At 48.9% G+C, this 22,302-nt stretch overlaps 2 protein-coding genes across 2 annotated transcripts in view; one reads left to right on the forward strand and one right to left on the reverse strand.

Annotated features, from left to right (window-relative positions):
- Window positions 1-11,620, reverse strand: part of LOC307091977 (copine-4-like) — a gene marked incomplete at its 3' end in the record, with an annotated part of 22,261 nt that extends 10,641 nt beyond the window's left edge. Inside the window, exons 1-2 of the mRNA XM_079758831.1 lie at window positions 11,560-11,620; window positions 3,183-3,374 (exon numbers count right to left, since the gene is read on the reverse strand). Of these exons, the coding sequence (XP_079614957.1) occupies window positions 3,183-3,353 (171 nt within the window). The 5' untranslated portion in view covers window positions 3,354-3,374; window positions 11,560-11,620. The remainder of the gene's footprint in view (window positions 1-3,182; window positions 3,375-11,559) is intronic.
- A 679-nt stretch (window positions 11,621-12,299) lies between these two features.
- On the forward strand, window positions 12,300-20,136 carry cmtm6 (CKLF-like MARVEL transmembrane domain containing 6). Its single transcript, XM_079734211.1, has 5 exons — window positions 12,300-12,455; window positions 12,648-12,770; window positions 16,994-17,170; window positions 17,876-17,974; window positions 18,568-20,136. Exons 2-5 carry the CDS (start codon window positions 12,654-12,656, stop codon window positions 18,712-18,714), a joined length of 540 nt encoding a protein of 179 aa, XP_079590337.1. The 5' UTR covers window positions 12,300-12,455; window positions 12,648-12,653; the 3' UTR covers window positions 18,715-20,136.
- Window positions 20,137-22,302: the final 2,166 nt, after the last annotated feature.

The following is a 22,302-nucleotide window of genomic DNA, read 5'->3' on the forward strand; positions in this document are numbered from 1 at the left end:
CATAGGCGACCTAGGCGATCGCCTGGGGCGGCAAATGCGTTGGGGGCGCCCTCTGGTGGCGCCCTTAATTAGTCAAATAAAATACACGAAACGAACGGAAAACGCCTCCTGCCAACTGCACCGTCCGTTGACGGATCCCCTTTGACTTTGAATGGGGACGGACGCGCAATGCATTGTGGATCCGTCCGTTCCGTTGGATCCGTCGGCACCGTCAAAAAGTTGAAAAATGTTCAACTTTTTCGGCAGCGACGGATCCATCATCCAATCAGATCGCTTATGCAAATTTAAGCACTGTGACACGACTCGGGCTCTGAGGACCCTGGAAAGCTCCCCCATCCGTCAGCCACGCCTTCCGACGTCCTTTGACGGACGGTGCAGTGGGCACGAGGCGTAAGGGAAGGGGCGCGGGGGCAATTGCTAGGGCGCCCCGAAACCGTCACCGTAGTACGCAGGACAATGCAACAATGCTTGTTGCATTGTCCTGCTTACTAAGGCGACGATAGTAGTTGCGCCCTGGACAGGTCTTCCCCGCTCGGAAGACCTGTCGGAACGGCCGGAGCCGGCTCTGAGTGGGACGGTTCCCCTTCACCGAGCAGCTACTGTAGTCTCGCTGCGAGCAGAGACGCCCATGAAGAGGTGAGCCAGAAGCCCTCTGGTCATCACCGTGTTCAGCGTCTCTGAACCACAGAGCCGCTCCACTAATGTCTTCTACTGACGGATCCCAACGAGGTCTGTTCTCAGAGAAGCAGCCTTACACCGGCACCAAACATTTCTGAGCAGGACGTCTGTTTTAACAAATGCTGCCTGTGGATGCTTGGTGTGCACGTGAACGTTAGCTAAGTGCCTGGATGAGGTGCTTCCAGCTCAGTGAAGGACATTGGCGTGTTCCTCATTGTGTTGAGCAGATCTCGAGATTCAATGGAAGTGGAAATATTTAACAATTGTTTAGGACCAATATTTGACCGTCAAAGAATTTATAATAACGTGTGTGTGTGTGTGTGTGTGTGTGTGTGTGTGTGTGTGTGAGAGTGAGTGAGTGAGTGAGTGAGTGAGTGAGTGAGTGAGTGAGTGAGTGTGTTTGCATTGGTGTGCACGCACGTGTGAATATGTGTGTGTGTGTGTGTGCTTGTGTGGGCGTGTGTGCGTGAGAGAGCAAGAGACAGCCTCCCTCCATTGCTGTTCAGTCAAAGATAAAGCTACAAGGTGTCCTACGAAACAAAGAGAAACATGAATATTTAAAGTATTATTCCAGAAGTCATAAATCCAGCCCTTGGATGCAATTATAATGTGTGCTCTCAGCTCAGCCTTTGTATGCATTTGAAAGAACATCATTTTAAATTCAAATGAAGATGAATACCATTCCCCTTTGTTCTTTTTAATTCTCCGTGGCAGATTCTCTGAGGTCAATTCTGTGCATGATGTGCAAAACCTTTTGCCGATAGGGAAATCAGTCCGAACAACAGGGATCCATTTTGAATTAGAGGCCGGTTTCATCAGGCTCAGACAGAATGATCCCCCAGAGCCACTGGGAACATGTGGCTGACCACTCTGCTCAGGACCAGAACATGAGATGAAATATGAATCATATCCAGCCATCAAAGCCCATCTATAATAGAAGCTGGCTGCTCTTTAACGTGGAAAACCAAAGGAGGGTTACGCTGTTAAACCAACAGGTTATATTACTCTACACCTCAATACTATGCTCACACACACTCAAACGCTCACTCATATATAGTCATATGCTCATATACTCATGTACCTCATATCCTTATATACTAATACTCATACACACTAATGTACGCATATACTCATATTCACATACCCATTTATATTGATATACTAATACTCACTCATACTCATCCTCATATACTTAGATATGTATAGACTCATACTCACTCATCTTACTTCTCCCTGACATGTAATACTGTCCAACCCCTTCCTGCTCCTTAAAGGTGACACATTGTACCACCAGGTGGCCACACCCACTTGTGATGTCAGAAGAGGACGATTTTCAAAAAGACTTGCAACGGCTAATCACACTCACACCTGGCGGTATAATAGGTCACCTTTAATGACCGGTCTCTGTACTGTCTAACCCCTACCTGCTCCTTAAAGACCTGTCTCTGTACTGTCTAACACCTACCTGCTCCTTAATGACCTGTCTCTGTACTGTCTAACCCCTACCTGCTCCTTACTGACCTGTCTCTGTACTGTCTAACCCCTACCTGCTCCTTAATGACCTGTCTCTGTACTGTCTAACCTCAACCTGCTCCTTAATGACCTGTCTCTGTACTGTCTAACCCCTACCTGCTCCTTAATGACCTGTCTCTGTACTGTCTAATCCCTACCTGCTCCTTAATGACCTGTCTGTACTGTCTAACCCCTACATGCTCCTTAATGACCTGTCTCTGTACTGTCTAACCCCTATCTGCTGCTCCATGAAATGTGTCTGAAATCATTAACTCTGCACGTCGCTTTGGATAAAAGTTTCTGCTGAAAGGAAATCCTTCTAAAGTTAAGAAAAACGCCACCATCTTTTAAACTGTCAGCTTGTCGGGGTTTGCGGGGTCACAGGGTCCTGGGGTCACGAGTGATGGAGGTAATACTGCTGGGGTCTGATCTAGTTTGAGATCAGCAGTCGTCGTATCTCGGCTTCTCTGTTCTTCCAGTCCCTCCAGAATGACCCAATACCACCGACATGCATAATTCATGACCTACAGAGTGCATTTTGTTATCAACAATTTAAGATGAGCTCTGTGTGTACGTGTGTGTGTGTGTGTTTGTGTCTGTGTGTGTGTGTGTGTGTGTGTGTGTGTGTGTGTGTGTGTGTGTGTGTGTGTGTGTGTGTGTGTGTGTGTGTGTGTGTGTGTGTGTGTGTGTGTGTGTGTGTGTGTGTGTGTGGCTGGTAGTCAAAGCTATCACCCGTAGCAACCAAACTATCACCCTTGGTTACCATACTATCACCCTTGGTTACCAAACCTCCGTCCTTAGTAACGGAACCATCACCCTTGGTTCCCAAAACACCATCCTTAGTAACCGAACCATTACCCTTGGTTCCCAAACCATCCTCCTTAGTAACCGAACCATTACCCTTGGTTACCAAACCACCCTCCTTAGTAACCGAACCATTACCCTTGGTTACCAAACCCCCCTCCTTAGTAACCGATGCATAAGTCCCTCACCTCCAGCCACTGGCCGTGGGACTGCATCTTCAGGGCGATGCAGGGGTCGGGCTTGGACAGGGCGTCGCGGTCCTGGATGCCCTTACAGACGACCCGCAGCTCCACCTTGGTGAGGCAGGGGCTGCTGAACAGACCCAGGGAGCTGGCCGCCGACTCGTAGATGTCACCCATGGTGGCCGCCGGGCCGGGGGTCTAGGAGAGAGCAGAGGGGCCGTGAGACGGCTCCGCGCCGAGCAGGGAGGGGACGTCAGAGGAGACGTGGTGAACGAAACGCCCTGTGGGGGACAAGCCGACAGGCACGCACACAGACGCACGTCTACGCACGCACACACATAAAGCACACACACGCAACCACACACAGGCATAGGCACAGGCACACACACAAACACACACAGGCATAGGCACAGGCACACACGCAACCACACACAGGCATAGGCACAGGCACACACACAAACACACACAGGCACAGGCACAGGCACACACACACACACACACACACACTCACACAAAAGCCAATATATACGCACAATTCATAAACAAATATTAGTATTTCCAATATTGTGCTCATTCCATCCCCAACACGTTGGACGATTGGAGTGGAGCAGAAGGGGGGTGAGGCGCTGTTCCAGGACGTGACTCCAGCACAATGACAAATATAGAATAGATGTAAAATAACAGACATTCCAATCTCCATCTCATTTCCATGTGGTGTAAACAGAACTCCACCTCTGTCTCCCACGTCCGAGTCGACGCCCTCAGAGTTAGTGTCGGCCGTTTGAACCCCCCCTTCAAACCTCCCCCCAAAGCCCTTCCCTCTCCCTCCAAAGCCACGCCCCCAAAACACACGACTAGATCGCACCGTTCTGCCAACCTTGGAGGAAGACTCCTGACCTGACCAATGACTGCAGGGCAGGGGGCGGGCAGGTAGGTAGACGGACGGGCAGCCTGTCCAATCATCTCAATGGAGCCGAATGAGACGATTGGACGGTCTTATTACAGGCTTGAGTCCCACACCCTGGATTGCTGTCTCTTCTATTATGAGGGGATTGGATTCCTTGATTGCGGTGGCAGAGACTAGAGATCGACCGAGTATACGTCTCCTCCGCGCTTAACTCCTGTTACAACGCACCGCAAACAGGAAGCAATCAGCTCTCCTGGCCTCAACCAATCACAGCAGCGCCCCAACGCCAAGCCTCATCAACCACTGGCAGGTCACGTGATCTCAATCAGACAGGAGGCCGCCGACCCTCCCCCACGACAGAGGGAGAGAGGGAGGGGGAGGGAGCGAGAGAGATGGAGAGAGAGAGAGAGAGAGAGAGAGAGAGAGAGAGAGAGAGAGAGAGAGAGAGAGAGAGGAGAGAGAGTGAGACAGAGAGAGGGAGGGAGAGATTGGGAGAGGGAGAGTGGTGGTGCTGGTTGTGGTTTAGGTGGGAGTTGCTGTCTTTTCAGCAAATTGCCTGGCTGGCAATTTGCTTATTTTTCTCTGGTTGTGTGTGTGTGTGTGTGTGTGTGTGTGGTACATTGTTATTATGAACAGCAGAGATGTAATATAGATAGATAGAGGGGGAGGGAGAGACAGAGAAAGAGAGGGGGGAGAGAGAGAGAGAGAGAGAGAGAGAGAGAGAGAGAGAGAGAGAGAGAGAGAGAGAGAGAATTTGTTCACTTTAGGTTTAAGCATCTGATAGTTTCATTGATTGTTGATCTGGTTGTTTCTCCTCATAATGGGACGCAGGATACTGGATGAATGTTGATGTTTCATATTGATTCTGATATTGATGCCTGAATGGACCCTGGGTTGGATAGTCTAGTGGTGAGGGACTCCCACTGGGGCTGAGAGGTTCTGCCCCAGTCTGCCTGTAGACCTGGACCCTGGAGACCCTACCTGATGTTAATTAGGTAGGCTAGCTGCTCGTTAACTACATTAAGGCTATCTGAATTCAGTCTCTTTGATCAAGGCGCATCGCGCTGAATCGTACCAGCAGTGTACTGATCCCTGAAGCGTCTGATGTCATCATGAAGGCAATGAAGACCTCAGTGTTGATCCTCTGGTAATGCTGTAGACACAGCGGGCTGAAATGATGAGCGGTATCACCCCCACTACCTCCACATCGCACCCCAAAAGCCCTCTCCCTGGTCAGCGGGAGTGATGCACGTCTCCGGTTTTTAATTAGCTGTTTTTAATAAGCAGTTTAAAACACGGAGGGACGCGGCCATCCCTGTACTGTCCCCCACCTCCAGCTTAGCGGACTCAATTAGCTAAGTGTTTGTGTAAGCCGCTAAATGAGCAGATTACCAGAGGAGCGCATCAATAACATCCGCATGAAAACAACTCTGGGCGCGGAGCGGCCACGCTGCATATCCACATCGCCGTTTGCTTGCGCGCATGTGCGTATGTGTCCGTGTGTGTGCGTGCGTGCATGAAGGCTTTGTGTGTGTGTGTGTGTGTGTGTGTGTATGTGTTTGTGTGCATTTTTTGAGTGTATGTTTGTGTAGGTGACTGTGCTCGTTTGCTTTTGCTTGTTTGTATTTTTGTGTTTGTGTATGTGTGTGTGTGTGTGTGTGTGCGCGCACGTGCGTGTGTGCGTGTGTGTGCGTGCGTGCGTGTGTGCGCTCCATATGCTACGGGCGTAGGAGTGTGATACATGTGTGTAATATGAGCTAGATGGAGGGGCCAACAGCCCCACCGTGGAGGAAGGGGGTAAATATGTGGAGAAAAGATAATAAAGGAAATGATTCTTTTTTTTATGAGATGAGGAAGTCTGATAAGATCTCCGGCTCACGACGACGGCCTCAGGCACGCTGCAGCCAGGGCTGTACGGACGCTTTGACTTCTCCTTCTGGCTTCATTCCTCACAACCGCAGCCCTGTGCGTAGAGCAAGGCACCAACACTGCAGGGTTAGGGGTTCTATTCCCTGTGCAGACCTGTTCCTAGAGCAAGGCACTAACTGTGTGGCGGTTAGCGGTTCAGTTCCCTGTGTACAGGGGGGTAGCCAGGACATTATGACTGTGGTGGCCAGCTCGGGCCGGTCTTATATTTGGGGTGGCACTTGATTGTCAACAGGGGGGGGGGGGGGGTTGCAATAATGCAATAACTATATGCAATAGTTATTCATAATGTCAAAGTATAACACTTTGAATAAGAATAATAAGTTACAGTTAGATCAAACTAATTGTGCATTTATTTCAGCTCTCTTTAGTTAGGGGTTCTATTCCCTTTGAAGGACTAAACTTATCCACTCTGTATTAAAATAATAAATGCTTATTTCATCTTTTGCTTATTAATAGCTCATATGGAGGCTGGCCACCAGAGCTTCAGGCAGGTGATCGATCGGACAAATCTCTGATCGATTTCACTCTGAAACGCACAGGCGTCCCTCCTCACTCCAGCCATACCAAGGAATAATAAGTATATAACCTTTGACATCCTGACCCAAATAAAGGTAGGAAAAGTTCTGCCGTGCATTTTTCTTGAGTTTTGTTTCGGAGACTCTGGCCACCGGCTCACACCCCCAGACCTCTCTGCCACTCAGAGAGAACAGGTCACGGCGGTCGGATTTAGCGGAACAACTAATTATAAACTGAATTGTTGTGTTGAACGGGCAAACAGCTCCACTGTGGAAGTGAAATAACGCAGAGGAGAAGCCTGATTGGCTCTTTACCGACACACTCTGATTACGGAGTGTCGTCCTGGGTCACAGGAAGAGGCGATGCCCCTGAGCCCCCATCCCTGATGACCATGAGGTTGTGGGTTCAAACCCAGATGACCATGAGGTTCTGGGTTCCATCCCTGATGACCATGAGGTTCTGGGTTCAATCCCTGATGACCATGAGGTTGTGGGTTCAAACCCTGATGACCATGAGGTTCTGGGTTCAAACCCAGATGACGATGAGGTTGCGGGTTCAAACCCTGATGACCATGAGGTTCTGGGTTCAAACCCAGATGACGATGAGGTTCTGGGTTCAAACCCAGATGACCATGAGGTTCTGGGTTCAAACCCAGATGACGATGAGGTTCTGGGTTCAAACCCAGATGACCATGAGGTTGTGGGTTCAAACCCAGATGACGATCAGGTTGTGGGTTCAAACCCGGATGACGATGAGGTTCTGGGTTCAAACCCAGATGACGATGAGGTTCTAGGTTCAAACCCAAATGACGATCAGGTTGTGGGTTCAAACCCAGATGACGATGAGGTTCTGGGTTCAAACCCAGATGACGATGAGGTTCTGGGTTCAAACCCAGATGACCATGAGGGTGTTGGTTCAAATTGTGGGTCCATCCCTGGGGCCCAGGGTCTACGTGTGGGCCCTATAGCCCCCTGAACCCCTTCCTGCTCCAGGGGCCTGGTCTCTGGACCCACTCCTCAAGGACCAGAGGAACCACAGAGAGGGGGGCGGGGTGAGAGCAGACGGAGCAGGAAGTGTCTGACCTGAGTAGCACTGCCAGATGGCTACGCTAGCAGCAGAGCAGCGTAGCATGGCTAGGCTAGCAGGAGTGCAGGTGAACAGTGTAGAATGGCTAGGCTAGCAGGAGAACAGCGTAGCATGGATAGGCTAGCAGGTGATTAGCGTAGCACGGCTAGGCGGCTAGGCAAGCAGCGTAGCATGGCTAGGCTAGCAGGTGAGCAGCGTAGCATGGCTAGGCTAGCAGGAGAACAGCGTAGCATGGCTAGGCTAGCAGGAGAACAGCGTAGCATGGCTAGGCTAGCAGGTGATTAGCGTAGCACGGCTAGGCGGCTAGGCAAGCAGCGTAGCATGGCTAGGCTAGCAGGTGAACAGCGTAGCATGGCTAGGCTAGCAGGTGATTAGCATAGCACGGCTAGGCACCAAGGCAAGCAGCGTAGCATGGCTAGGCTAGCAGGAGAGCAGCAGCCTAGCGCAGGCTAGCCGTGTTGAGGAGGTGTGAGCGGGCGCGTGACCCAGGGGACGGCCGTTCTCCAGGTGTTTTCGCTCTATTTATAAAGCAGGCGCTAAAGAACCCCGTGGTGTCGCGGGCCCCCAGTCCTCAACACCTCACTCTCCTGACCCTCGTTAGGCGCCCCGTGCTGAACTCACACTTCATAACGAGCGTCCTTCTTCAGCGACACACAGCCGCCGGGCATCGACCATGGGTCTGACCGGCCCCGGCAGAACCAGAGGGATGCTCTGAATCGATGGCGAAAAGAGGTTCTGGGTTCAGGGCGTCGCTCTAGGAAGAAGACCAGGTCGCTAGTTTGATCCCCGGCTCCTCCTATCGGAGTGTCGTGGTGTCCCTGAGCATGGCACCTGACTTCAACTGCTCCCGACGAGCTGGTTGTCGCCTCGCGTCGGTGTGTGCATGTGTGCATGAACGGGTGAATGTCAGGCGTATTGTGAAGCGCTTTGAGTGGCCACTGGTTAGAAAAGCGCTGGATGAACACAGTCCATTTACTATCCAAAGCCGGGCCTCCACAAGCTAAGGTGAGGCGACCGTGAGCGAGAGGCTAAGCCATGCCGGTGTCCTGATGACGTGTTTCTGAGGTCGCTGGACAGGGGGGCCAGGTCAAAGGCGTTGGAGCTCGTCTGCTGAGGAGACAGAGAACAGGACCGCTACTCTGAGACTTTAGGCCCGCAGACGTCATCCAATCAGAGAGCGTTTAGACGAGTGTCAAACAGCACGACGGCACTGACAGCGCGGGGAGGGAGGGAATCGTACCCGCAGCATCTCACGTGAGCGGCTGACAGAATGATTGATGAGGGTAACGCAGCAGGGGGAGGGGCTTCTCGGGGGGGGGGGGGGGGGGACACTACACATGCTCACACACACACACACACATGCACAAACACCTTATACCTGCACACACACACACACAGACACACACGAACAGACACACACACACAACACATATGCACAGCACACACACGCACAACACACACACAAATACACTCAAGCACACTCGCACATCAACCATGCAAACATACTCAAAATACATAGATACACACACACAGTATACCTGCAGACATACACACACATGCAAACACACACAGACACACACACACACACACACACGACACACACTCAAAATACACAAATGCCAAGAGTCAAATCAAGTTGACGGTATTTTATTCGCCCTTAATCTCTTTTCCGGTCTCAAAGGGCGACATGCCCCTCTGATGACACGGCCCTCTTACGACACGCCCCTCCGAAGACACGCCCCTCCGAAGACACGCCCCTCTGATGACACGGCCCTCTGAAGACACGCCCCTCTTATGACACGCCCCTCTGATGACACGGCCCTCTGAAGACACGCCCCTCTTGTGACACGCCCCTCTTATGACACGCCCCTCTTGTGACACACCCCTCTGATGACACGCCCCTCTTGTGACACGCCCCTCTGATGACACGCCCCTCTAACGACACGCCCCTCTGAAGACACGGCCCTAAGCTTAAGCCATCAGAAGCGTAGAATCATGGCGCGGGACACAGAGCAGGGATCCCGTGCAGCCTCCGTGCAGCCTGGTCCTACCAGACTCTTGTACTTCGTTTCATTTGCACAGAGAGTCCGGCCTCTCTCCATTGACAAACATTAACTCACCTGAAGGCGGGCGTCTGTTGGAGTTTAATACGATTGGATCTGCCCGGTGCCACTCTGGATCTGCCACAACCAATCGCTAACGTTTGACTACAACTCAAACTAGCGCCCCACCTCAAAGTCACTGTTCTCAGCCACTCCCTCTGTTCGCTGATTGGGCCGGCAAAATTTGCCCGGGGAAAACCGGTGAATACGCCGCAAACCCAGACGTAGTACTGAACGGAAACGAACGTTGAGCAGAAGTGCATAGGTGGGCGGAGCCAGGCCAGGCTCAGTGAGCGGTGAGAACGGAGCGAATGGACCAGCAGAACACGGGAGGAGGACTGGTGGAGATAGAGGACGCTCGAGAATGCACACACACACACAGACACACACACGCACGCACACACACACATATACACGCGCACACACACACACAAACAGACACACAACAAGCATTATGAGCCTGTGATGGTTCCTCTCCCGCGTCTCTCCTCCTGACGCTGATGTTGTGTTCATCACCGCCGGCCTGCTCCTCACTCCTGAAACTCATCCCCCTGACCGTCTCTCCTGCAGCTGGGTCGCCCCCTGACGGCCCCCTGGTCATCACCTTACCTCCACTTAGGAGGTAAGCTCCATTTGAGAGGTTATCCACTCAAAGGCGAGAGTTGAACAAACTGCCCAATCAGATTACTAGGTTAAATACTCTATTCAGAGCCGGACCAATCAGGAAAGAGTGTCAGACAGCCAGGGTCATGGATCTCTGTTCAGCAAGAAATGTCACGTTAGACCACATCTGTGTGTGTGTGTGTGTGGGGGGGTGTGTGTGTGTGTGTGTGTGTGTGTGTGTGTGTGTGTGTGTGTGTGTGTGTGTGTGTGTGTGTGTGCATGCATTAGCAACCGTTCCTCTGCCTCACACCAGATCTTTCTAGAAGCAGAGCGACCGTTTCAATCAGAGCCGAACAAATGCATCATTAAGAATCACACAGCATGGAGAGTCCCTCCCAATGACTTATATGATTTATGGCCCCTTTTATTGTATGTGTGTGTGTGTGTGTGTGTGTGTGTGTGTGTGTGTGTGTGTGTGTGTGTGTGTGTGTGTGTGTGTGTGTGTGTGTGTGTGTGTGTGTGCATGTGTGTGTGTGTATTCGTGTGTGCATTCTCTGCAAGTTCCATTGTATTCTCAAAAAAGTCGATCTCTTTAAAAACACATAATTAGGACACGCCAGCATGACAGTAAACTGCTGGCCACTTCGTTGTGCTTTAACCCATAGCCTATTTAAAATACGTTGACCAATTCACCAACTAGTAGGCGGAATAAAGACTTTCCGTTCAGAAAGGCATCAAATCATGTCAAATAAGGCTATAATGAGGGTTGTTTTGGTGACATGTTGGTTTTCTGGTTGGTGTGTTTTTTCAGTCCGCCGCTGCGGTCCAGCGCGGCTGCTGAAATGATTTAAAATCAATTTCCTCTCTAGCTTCTCTGCCAAAGTGACGATATGTCTGGAATCAGCGCATCCCTTAGAAAACATCCTCAACCTTTCTAAAATTAGATTTTTTGATTGAATTGATTTACCATAAAAAAATAAAAATATGGGAATTAATTCATTCACGGTTAAATTAAGTAGGCCTATGTGTGTCGCGACGCCACACCTGTATGGTCAGTTTAGATTTAGGATTTGAATTAATTCGGAGATGATAGTTAGAACATAATCATGGACTCAACTATCCTAATAAGATAGTATTCTCACAACAGACATAGGCTACATTAGGCCTATTCCAAAGAAAAACATTTTCAAAAGTCCCATAACCGCTATTAAGATTCATAAATCGAAATAACATAACTCACCCTAAAATGGTATGAAAGGGAAATCCACAAAATGTCAAATAAAAAAGTTTTCCTCAGACTTTCAGCGTCTCCGTCTCGGATGTGAGCGCCTCAGACAAAGACTCCCCGCCTGTTAGACTCATCCTCGGTCCATCGCGCTCCGGTCGCTGGTGCAGAGAGCGGAACTGGGAACTCTGGGCGGTGATTCTCAGCGTTAATGCCCCCCCACCGCTCAGCACCCTCGCTCCTCCTCGCTCCTCACTGATGGAAAGTCCTGGAGAACACCTCGAGTGGCTCCGCTCGCAGCGGAGGGAGCGGCGTAGTTTCCTTTAACAGCAGCGCCCTCCGGCGGCGGACAGCAAGCGCCCTCTGCCGGTGAATAGTGCCCACTGCTGGCGGTGACTGGAACTACAAGGAGGGCGTAATTCTACGATACCTAGGATTCATATTTTCATCTACATTAACAGGGTTTTTGCCGTACTTTCCCCACAGACATTGTATTTTTTGTAGTATTTGTTAATTTATTTATGCAAATAATTCAACCTCAAATCCAGTTTAGTGTCTAGAAATAGATGCGTCCCACCACCATAGTGGTACAAATCATTAGGCCGCCGCAAATCGATAACAGTTTTTGTGAAAACCCCCAACAGTTAGAAGTTAGTGTATTAGTAGGCGTTTTATTTCCACTTCGCCCACAGGACAATGACTGGAAACGCTTCATACCACCGGGGCGGAGCCGTCTTACTCCGCATGGTGCGGAAGTGAAACCAAGACGTGTGTGTGTGTGTGTGTTTGTGATTGTGAGCGTCGGTGTTTGAGAGGCTCTGTGGGAGAAACGTGTTGTACTGCTTTTAAGAGAAGGCAGCGCTGAGTGGATTTTGAAGTTGAACAGTAGATCGTTACAGGAGATCTTCCCGGTGAGTCTCAACATCCTCATATTCTCACATCCTTAAATCCTCGAGTCCTTCTTCCGCGACACTGAAGCCACATCCGCCAGACCGAAGCGTTCTGCGACTCGTTTCGTTATCGTGTTGGGGTGAGTGCTTGTGTGATCCGTGTGTGTGTGTGTGTGTGTGTGTGTGTGTGTGTGTTTGTGTGTGTGTGTGCAGGTGAACATGGCGGGCCCTGAGGTGTACAACAGCACTACGGAGGAGGCCCGGGCGTCGAAGACTTTCACGGTCCCCTCCGACCTCCTGAGCGTCCTGAGATGCGGCGTCAAAGCCGCGGAAGTGGTGAGTAAATAAACGTAAACCTCTGTTCCCTCCCTCTGTCTGGGTGCTTCCCGCCTGCCCTTTAGATCATACCGTGAACCCCTGCACACACTAGGCTGCATGTGTGTACTTTCCGAAGTTTATTTCCGAGTAGTAAACTTCAGTGGAGTGAACTGGTAGGTGATCGGGTACCATGTCGCATTGTATCGGCGGCGCGGAAATAATCCGTGGGACAAGCGCGTCTGTATGACACAGAAGACCTTCAGCCGTTTTTTAATTTGATTATTACCAATTGAATTTGATTATCTCGAATAAACGTCACCGATATGGTCATCCAAACGAAGCGACGACATGAGTCCCTACACGTCCTTGACGGATCTTCACGTTCAAAACGATCTTCCGAAGGACCAAACCCCCTCCCACCTCCTGCTGCTCCTTTAACCCCCACCCCGGTCCGGACGGGGGGTCTTTCGTCAACGCGGTCTAAAGGGAGAAGTGAAAGTTGCTGTGCTGGTGTAAAGGCCGCCCGGTGGGCACGCGCTGACCTCGGGGAGGATGCAGGTCATGCAGCGTTCTGTCGCAACACGGGGCCTGTCAGGGCTGCGGTCGCCATGGGGACGCAGATCGCATCCGGTCTGGGGGACAACACGCGCTGTGGGGGGTTATTACCATCATGCATTGCGTCCCCACGACGACTGTGGCTGTGGTGTCCACTGGGTTCAGCTACTGGGCCCCCGGGTCCAGCCCCCTTTTTTCTTGAGCTCATGATAGGCCCCCCTGATCGTCGCCCTGGGGCTTCAGCCCAGGTAAGCCTGTGCATTAAGGCGGCCTTGGGTACCATCTTTAACCTAACATCCAAACTAACCACCTCTAATCTAATACCTAAACTTAAATCTCTCTAATCTCATACCAATATCTACCATCTCTAATCTAATACCTAAACTTAAACCTCTGTAATCTAATACCTAGACTAACCATCTGTAATCGCATCCCTAAATCTAACTCTCTCTAATGTAATAAACTAACCATCTTTACCCTGATACACATACTTTACCATTTCTAACTTAGTAGCTAGTATCTAACCCTTTGACGGACGCCCCCATGTAACTTAGTTCTGGAACCCCATCTTCTGAATCAGTCTGCTATAATCCCACGCCTTGAGATCATGCAAATTAAGTGTTTGTAGTTTATTGAGGGGATTTCTTGTGCGGGCTTTAAACGTCATACGTTAAATATCATGTATGTACTGTATATTTAACAATTATTCGCCGAAGGCGAAGTGAATATTGGGGAACAGCCCCCACTATTCATGGAGGCTGAGGTGAATAATTGTTTTGTTATATACTACACGTGAACACTCAAAAAGTAAACAAGATAACGCTTTTTGCCAGGATTTATTTGTTTTCATTAGCATGACGAGACGACCGTAAAACAATATCCCGAGTTTGAGATCTCAATCTCGGGATATTGTCCAATATCCCGAGATGGTGAACCAATTCAATTGTGCCATCTCAGGAGGTTCACGTGTAGCATATACTAATATAATATATATATTTAATAATTGTGTTCAGTAAATGTTGCACGTTATATATCGTTTCAATGTGTTGTAATACATATTTAATAATTGAACCCTCTCCTGAGCTGTGCTCCTATACGTGCTGTTGACAGAAAGCTAAGATTAGTTTTGAGGCTGAGTTGGTGGAATGTTGCTTCATTAGCGGCAGAGTGGTAAATTCCTCGGTTCTGTTGCCGCACCACTTACGTCTGCTATTAATGTCTTCCTAAACCTTATTGTTACTACACGATTATAACAGTATCCTGCTGTACACTAAATGGTCATTCAACCACATTTTTGGGCTATTTGTGTGTGTGTGTGTGTGTGTGTGTGTGTGTGTGTGTGTGTGTGTGTGTGTGTGTGTGTGTGTGTGTGTGTGTGTGTGTGTGTGTGTGTGTGTGTGTGTGAGAGAGAGAGAATGTCTTCAGTTGTGATGTCCAGAGACTCAGAGTATCCCTGACCCCGGCCCTCTACACGGACAGGGTTCCACCACTGTAGCATTAGTTAACGGCAGAGAAGTGAAAGTGCAGACTGGAGTCTTGCCGATGCCTTCCGGTAGGGCCTCATTGTTCTCCTCCAGGTGATGAGAGGTTTATTAATATGGAGTAGGAATCACGGGAGAATCCTGTGCTTTGGGACACAACCTGAAGCTACAGTCGTGTACCATTGGTCTGTTCAGCTCTTTGTGTTGCTCTCCTGTCTGAGTGGAGTTGAGTGGTAATAAATAAACCACCATAGCCGTCTAACTGGTGTTACTGGTAGTGGTGAGGGCTCATTGAGCACGTCATCATATCTGATGGCGCTTATGAACACACAATAAAACTTATGAACACACAATGAAACTCTTCTCAGACCCACCCCTTATCATCCTGTGGTTAATATGCAATGTTAATTTATCATTTGTATTTGTATTTTTATTTTTTTACTTTATGTACTTAATTGTGAAAAAGTGTTCAATGTGTTCTTAAAGTGTTGCATCAGAAATAGCCCCCCCAACCCAGCAGTGGTGCTGCCCTGCTCAACAGCAGGGGAACCCGGACGTCTGAGAGGAAGTTCCCCTCTCCGAGACGAGGGCTGATGAAGGGCTCCAGGGGGTCTGAGGGCAGCTGGCTCGGCCCCTCTGTTTGGGGGCGTGTCTGGGGTATTTGGGGGCGTGTCCATGACGGCAGGCTGCTCGTAAACGTCTTATTCTCGGCTCCTGTGGTCGAGTGCTGCCCTGACATCAACCCCGGACAAAGCGTTGCTTTCTCCCCGACCGCTGGAGGACTTTTAGACACTTATCTTCACACTCTATTCAATAACCACTTCCTGTTTCTGGACGCGCTGCACTATTTGAAGGATGTGTGTAAACACAAAAACATGCTTCCAAGGGGCGGTGTACCTTAACCCGGCGTTCAGGAGAGCCCGAAGGGAGCTTCTAGGTCGTAATACTAATCTCCTTGTAATGGAGTCGTTACCATAACGACAAACCTGTCTCCCGAGTAACTGGTTAGCTCAATTTCTCTCTCTCTTATCTCTCTTCCTCTATTTGCAGTGTAAATAGGCTCCGGGGTAATCAGACTAAGTGCTGCATCTCTCTCACATTATCTCTCTCACAACCCTTCTTCCTCTGGCTCTCCGCGGATCTCTCTAGAAGCCGACCGACCGGTCGAATCAGAGCCGAACAAAAGCAACATTGAGAATCACACAGCATGGAGTGTGTGTGTGTGTGTGTGTGTGTGCGTGTGTGTGTGCGTTCCACCCAGTGAGGAAGTTGACATATTCCTTCCTATGCCCCTCCCCTCCACCCTCCCATGCCGTTGCCATGGTTACGTCTGGTCACCAGCGACCGCATGTTTACTTCCATATAAAACCCGCTCTCACTCCCTGACGAGCGCTGCCTCACTGGCTGATCATTTCCCATGATGCATTGGAAGAATTCAAAAAGCTAAAACTAACAGAAAAGTACGAAGAAGGAAGAGTTTCAAACGTTTGAACATTCTGCTGAGAATTAAACACACTGTCCACAGCGCCTGGGCTCCACATATATATAAATAGCAATTTACATGTTGCTGCCTGAGATGTAAATGATCCTTCATCCAGAGAGACGGTGAATTTAAACCCAGGTCTGTGAGGAGCAGGGAATGGTTGCTAGGCTGCAGCCCTTCTGTCCCTGACGAAGGCACCTCACCCTGACTGCTCCTGACGAGCTGGCTGTCGCCTGGCAGGGTTGACTCCGCCGTCGGTGTGTGAATGTGTGTATGATGGTTGTAAGTCGCTTTGGGTAAAAGCGTCGGTAAACGCCCTGAATGTAACCGTACTGTCCAGAGGAGGCTGCTGACTGTGTCTCTGGTGTTGTGCTCCCAGCTGCTGTCGTTGACTGTGACTCATGTGTTGTGTTTCCAGCTGATGTCGTTGACTGTGACTCTGCGTTGTGCTTCAAGCTGCTGTCGTTGACTGTGACTCTGTGTTGTGCTTCCAGCTGATGTCGTTGACTGTGACTCTGCGTTGTGCTTCAAGCTGCTGTCGTTGACTGTGACTCTGCGTTGTGCTTCCAGCTGCTGTCGTCGACTGTGACTCTGTGTTGTGCTTCCAGCTGCTGTCATTGACTGTGTCTCTGCGTTGTGCTTCCAGCTGCTGTCGTTGACTGTGACTCTGCGTTGTGCTTCCAGCTGCTGTCGTTGACTGTGACTCTGCGTTGTGCTTCCAGGTGCTGTCGTTCCTGGCCTTCGTGTTGGAGGAGGTGGTGAACAGCTGTCTGAACTGCGGGGCGCTCTACTTCTTTGAGTTCATCAGCTGCACGGCCTTTCTCTTCACCCTGCTCCTCCTCATCCTCCTGGCCACCAAGCTCAACGGCATGGTGGGCATCAACTGCTGGGCCATGCTGGTACGTCTCCTTGACCTTTGACCTTACCCACGGGTCAGAGGTCAAGTGTTTGTGTTATCCGATGCGGCGGCAGGTTCATCTTAAGGTCAGCGCATAGGGTCATGGCTTTTGAAATGACCAGGGAATAAACAACGAAAGGTGTCCATTCTATACTCAACAGTCGGGTTGATCTGAAAATGAACAGAATCTAGGTTGAGTTTAAAGGAGCTATATCGGAAGTAATAAGTCGGTTGATGTTAAACTAAAGATCATATCGTTTGATAATGTTTAATCCAAAAAATCAATGTTTGATAATGTCTATTGATGTTGACTGAGACTCTTCTCCTCTTCTGACTGAGTCTCCTCCTCTGAGTCTCTTCCTCTGAGCCTCCTCCTCCTGAGTCTCTTCCTCTGAGCCTCCTCCTCCTGAGTCTCTTCCTCTGAGCGTCCTCCTCTTCCTGAGTCTCCTCCTCTGAGTCTCCTCCTCCTCTGAATCTTCTCCTCTTCCTGAGTCTCCTCCTCTGAGTCTCTTCCTCTGAGCCTCCTCCTCTTCCTGAGTCTCCTCCTCTGAGTCTCATACTCCTCTGAGTCTCCCCCTCTGAGTCTCTTCCTCCTCATGAGTCTCTTGTCCTCCTCCTCCTGAGTCTCCTCCTCCTCTGAGTCTCCTCCTCTTCCTGAGTCTCCTCCTCTTCCTGAGTCTCCTCCTCTAACTGAGTCTCTTCGCAGGACTTCTACTACTCGGCCGCCATCGCTCTCCTGTTCCTTCTGGCCTCCATCGCCTTCGCTGCTGCCAACGGCGGGACGCCCATTGAGTTTGCCTCCGTGGTGAGAACCTCCTCAGGCTCTGAGCGATAGCCCACCTCCAGGTGGGGGGTCATCGAGAACCAAGGCGCCGCGAGGAAGACCTCCGTGGAGTCCATCGCTCATAGAAACGAGGAGGGGCTATCCTGCCGTTGCCACGCCGACCGTCAATCGCTAACGTATCAGGGAGTTTATTCAGATCTTGAAACACGCATGGTCTTTAAACCTATGGGTCTGACTAATGCCTGGACACATCAGTCAGCCCCGTGGGGAACATGAGGTTAATCTGGAATGGAAGCGTCTGCTTGCTACTCCAGTAAATGGAGATGTTATTACTGTGAAGAAATAGTAAATACAATTAAAAAGTTTGTTTTTCGCAGTTAATGTATACACAAGTATTTACCTTGCCAAAACATCGGAAAAAAAATGTCCTATTGAAAAATCGTATTTGACCGCAACACTATTTCATCGTAATTTTATACATCTTGATTAGTCCAGGTCAAACAGATTGATGTTCTACATGTAGGCCTGTTCTAATGTCTGTCTGTCTGTCTGTCTGTCTGTCTGTCTGTCTGTCTGTCTGTCCTTCTGTCTGTCTGTCTGTCTGTCTGTCCCAGGCCTTCGGGTTCCTTGCCACCCTGGCCTTCCTGCTGGACCTGTTCCTGCTCTGGAAGGAGTCCGGTTTTCCCTGGAGGTCCAAGGAGGCGGAGGTCCGAGGCAGCCCCGAGCAGGCGTCTCCTGAGTCCGAGGCCCTCAACGCTTAGCCCAAATGATTGGCCCCGAGGGGCCGGAGAGGAGGGGCCCTACACTAGTTACCAGGAAACGACCCTCTGTAATCTCCCATCAGCCCTGTCTGAGCTGGGTGTGGGTCAGCCATGCCTTCCCCTGGTCCCCGTCCCTCTGTCCTCTCTCTGGGGTCCATCATGTCCCCGAGGTCACTGTTAAACTAAACAACCCCCCCCCCCCCCCCCTTCCCCAAGATGAGAATAAGTCTGTAGAGAGAATCCAATATCAGTGTAATGATCTCATATTTATATATGAGATCAGCTCTGAGATCAGCTCTAAAATCAGCTCTGGAACGAGAGAAACCACTGTAGCTTGTCTCTGCTGTACTTGCCGCGGTCTGACGGAGCTGCCCTAATGCTTCTGTCGGGCCTGATGTCTACTGTGTGTTGTATGGATGGAGATATTTTCTGTTATGCAAAGAGAACTTTTCTTTTCCCCAGAGGACGAAAGAAACTCTCAGTTGTTACAAATCAACCGGACCTCTTTCAGACCACTCTGTGCCTTTGCGCGTTTGCTAAAATCTGAATGTGCAATATATATAAACGACATGACCATAGATCCTGTATGCAAGTCTGCTTGAAGGGATGATTTTACTGGGCTGCATTTACTTTAGCATGAAATCATGACTTTAACCGATCCTGCAATCTAATGGCACTTCCTGGGAATCAAGAAATCACTAAAAGGAGGAACGTAATGTTTCAACGTAGTAGAACCAAATCTCCAGACTCATTTCCTCCCTCTCCAACAACTCCACCACTATAACCCCCACGGTGCGGCGTCCTTGTCTCTGTGGAAACCCCCCGGGGTTCCCTCCTCACCATCAGATCAGAATCTCTTTTATTTCAGCCATATGTTGTCTGTCCAGACTCAGAAGAGAGTGTGCCTTGGTTACCATGTGCTTGTGTTTCATGAAGGATGTGATTTTTGTGTTAAACTTCGAGTCAGGATGTTGCTAGATGTTATTATTTACGATTTATATTTTGGCCTGACCAGTTTTTACAATCAATTGTAGTGACCGAGATGCATCGCTTTTTTAAACAGACTAAAATCTTATTCTCTGCTACTAGTTTTATTTTCTCTTTGGTGACCTCTAGAGGCAGAGATGACCCGCTCGCATACTCTGGTTTTAAACGTACTGAAATAGGAAATTTTTTGAGACCGTTGTTAAGACCAAAGTTTTTTGGTCTTAACAACTTCCACGGCTTGGTTTCCCAAGTATTGTATTTCAAATGTATATGTTATAAAGTCTGTATAAGAGTCTACGAATAGCAATTATTTTAGGCAAGCGTAATTAACATAATTGTCAATGTACCTATGAGAAAAATGTGTCACTATCATTACTATTTTAATATTTTTATACAACGGATTATTTGAGCGCATAATAAACACACTTTAAGTAATCAAATTGACCATTGGTTTTTCGACAATGTGAAAATCTATATTGACAGTGTGCTACTACTTTCAAAATAAATACTGCCTTCATTTTATTTTCCACATTTAACAATCATTAAACAATTTAATCGTAACCAATGCAGTTCATGATCCCCCCCACCTGGTGGTGCTCTTGGCCAACCCAGACTCCGTCCAGTCGTATCAGATATAGTTTTCTGTTAATGCATCCATGTTCCTGAGCCGTCAGGTCTGTGTGTTGGATACGAGATGGAACGAGTAAGTTGAGGGTTTGAGGGGTAAAGGCGGTCAGAGCCCACTGGACAGAAAGGCTCTGTGATGAGAGCGAGAGAGATTTCCTTTAACAGAGATATACAGTGTGTGAAAATGACGATCAATAATCACTGATGGGTATTCTCATGGATCCACCCGACTCTATCCATGAAGTGCATCACCTCTGGGCCACTGACCCCTTAGTGTTGGCTGTGGTGGAGCAGGTTAAGGTGAACAGCTGGTGTTTAGAGCCTTGTATCATAGATTATAATAAAGAATGTTACGTTGAGTACATTATAATGAAGATGTTAGGTTGAGTAGATTATAGTACAGTAGATGTTATGTATGGTCGATTATAGTACAGTAGATGTTATGTTGAGTACATTATAATAAATTATATGTTGTGTTGAATAGATTAAAGTACAGTAGATAAGTTAAATTTAGTACATTGTAGAATAGAACATGTTGGAAGAGTAGATATTAGAATAGATGTTATGTTGAAGGGGTCTAGTAGTTTAGCGCATTTAATGTATAGTACAGTAGGTGTTACAGTACAATAGATGTAACACAGTAGATGTTACAGTACAGTAGTCGTGGTGTGACAGTAGGTTATACTCTAGCAGATGTCATGTGGCAGCTCCCTCAGAACGGTTGGAGTGACCTCCGCTGAGCACCTGGTGGTGAAGGACTGGTCTCTAAAGGCCCTCGAGGGAAACGAGATAAGTGTGTGTGTGTCTTTGTTTGTTTGTGTGTGTGTGTGTGTGTGTGTGTGTGTGTGTGTTTGTGTGTTTGTACGAGTGTGTTTTTTTTTGCATGAGTGTATTTTCCGTGCGTGTGTTAGCATGAGTGCGTGTGTTAGCACGAGTGTGTTTGCGTTTGTATGTGTTGGTACGAGTGTGTGTTTGTACGACTGTGTGTGTATGAGTGTTTGTGTGTGTGTGTGTGTGTGTGAGTGACTCATTCCTCCCACCAGTTACCCTCAACAGCGTGCTGTGACTCCTCCCTGCGTTTCGACTCCTTGTAAGGCCTCTTCGTTTCTCTGCCTCTGGTTGGCCTCTTCTCCCAGCAGCCTCCATCTGCTGCTGCCCACCAGAACACAGGCTCCAACACAGATATCCTAGGTACTAATATTGTTACATTCGGGTGTCCAGGTTCAATACCGTGGCGATGTTTGAGCGGGGCTGCTTGAGCCTCAGATGCGAGGGGAGTTTGTTAATGCGGCTCCTCTAGAGTCGTAGACTAAGGAAGACATCTAAATGACCAACAATATATCACAATAATCTAGAATAATCTAATGAAAGTATATTTTACATATCATGGAGGCGGTGCCTCTGAATGGAGCGCGGAGTGGGGGCGGGGTGAGGAGACGACGAGACCTAATGTGCTTCCTGTCTGCCCAGGAAAGACCGGCAGGTAGTCAGGAATGAGCTCATTATTCCCAGAGGCCGGCGTCAACATCAGCGTCATCATCTCATGTTTCAGTGAGGTTGAGGGAGTCGTTATTTACGCAATGTTAACGCGAGTTAACTAAAATTTGAGTTATTTGATTAAGTTCTATTATATTTTCAATTGTATTTGTGAATAGGGTGTGTGTGTGTGTGGTGAATGTGAGTTAGTGCATCTCCAGGAATCCTTGCTGTACTGTCTTAAATGTGATCACATGGGATTGGAACGGAATTCAGAAATGGCATTCCTGAAATTAGTCAACAGTGTCCGCATTCCCCACCCTGGTCAGAGTCCCAGTCTTGAAGAGACACCGCCTGTTTGTTGAATTTTATTACTAATACACAGCTCTGAGCTTTGACCTCCCTGGATAGTTTGGTACTCTCTTGTATCAAGTAAGGAGTCAATTGTGAAAAATGTATCCCTGTCAAAGTCAACTGTTAGAAGATTGCCCTTTTGAA

Source organism: Pollachius pollachius (assembly GCF_949987615.1).
Source record: "Pollachius pollachius genome assembly, chromosome: 1".
Taxonomy (NCBI): domain Eukaryota; kingdom Metazoa; phylum Chordata; class Actinopteri; order Gadiformes; family Gadidae; genus Pollachius; species Pollachius pollachius.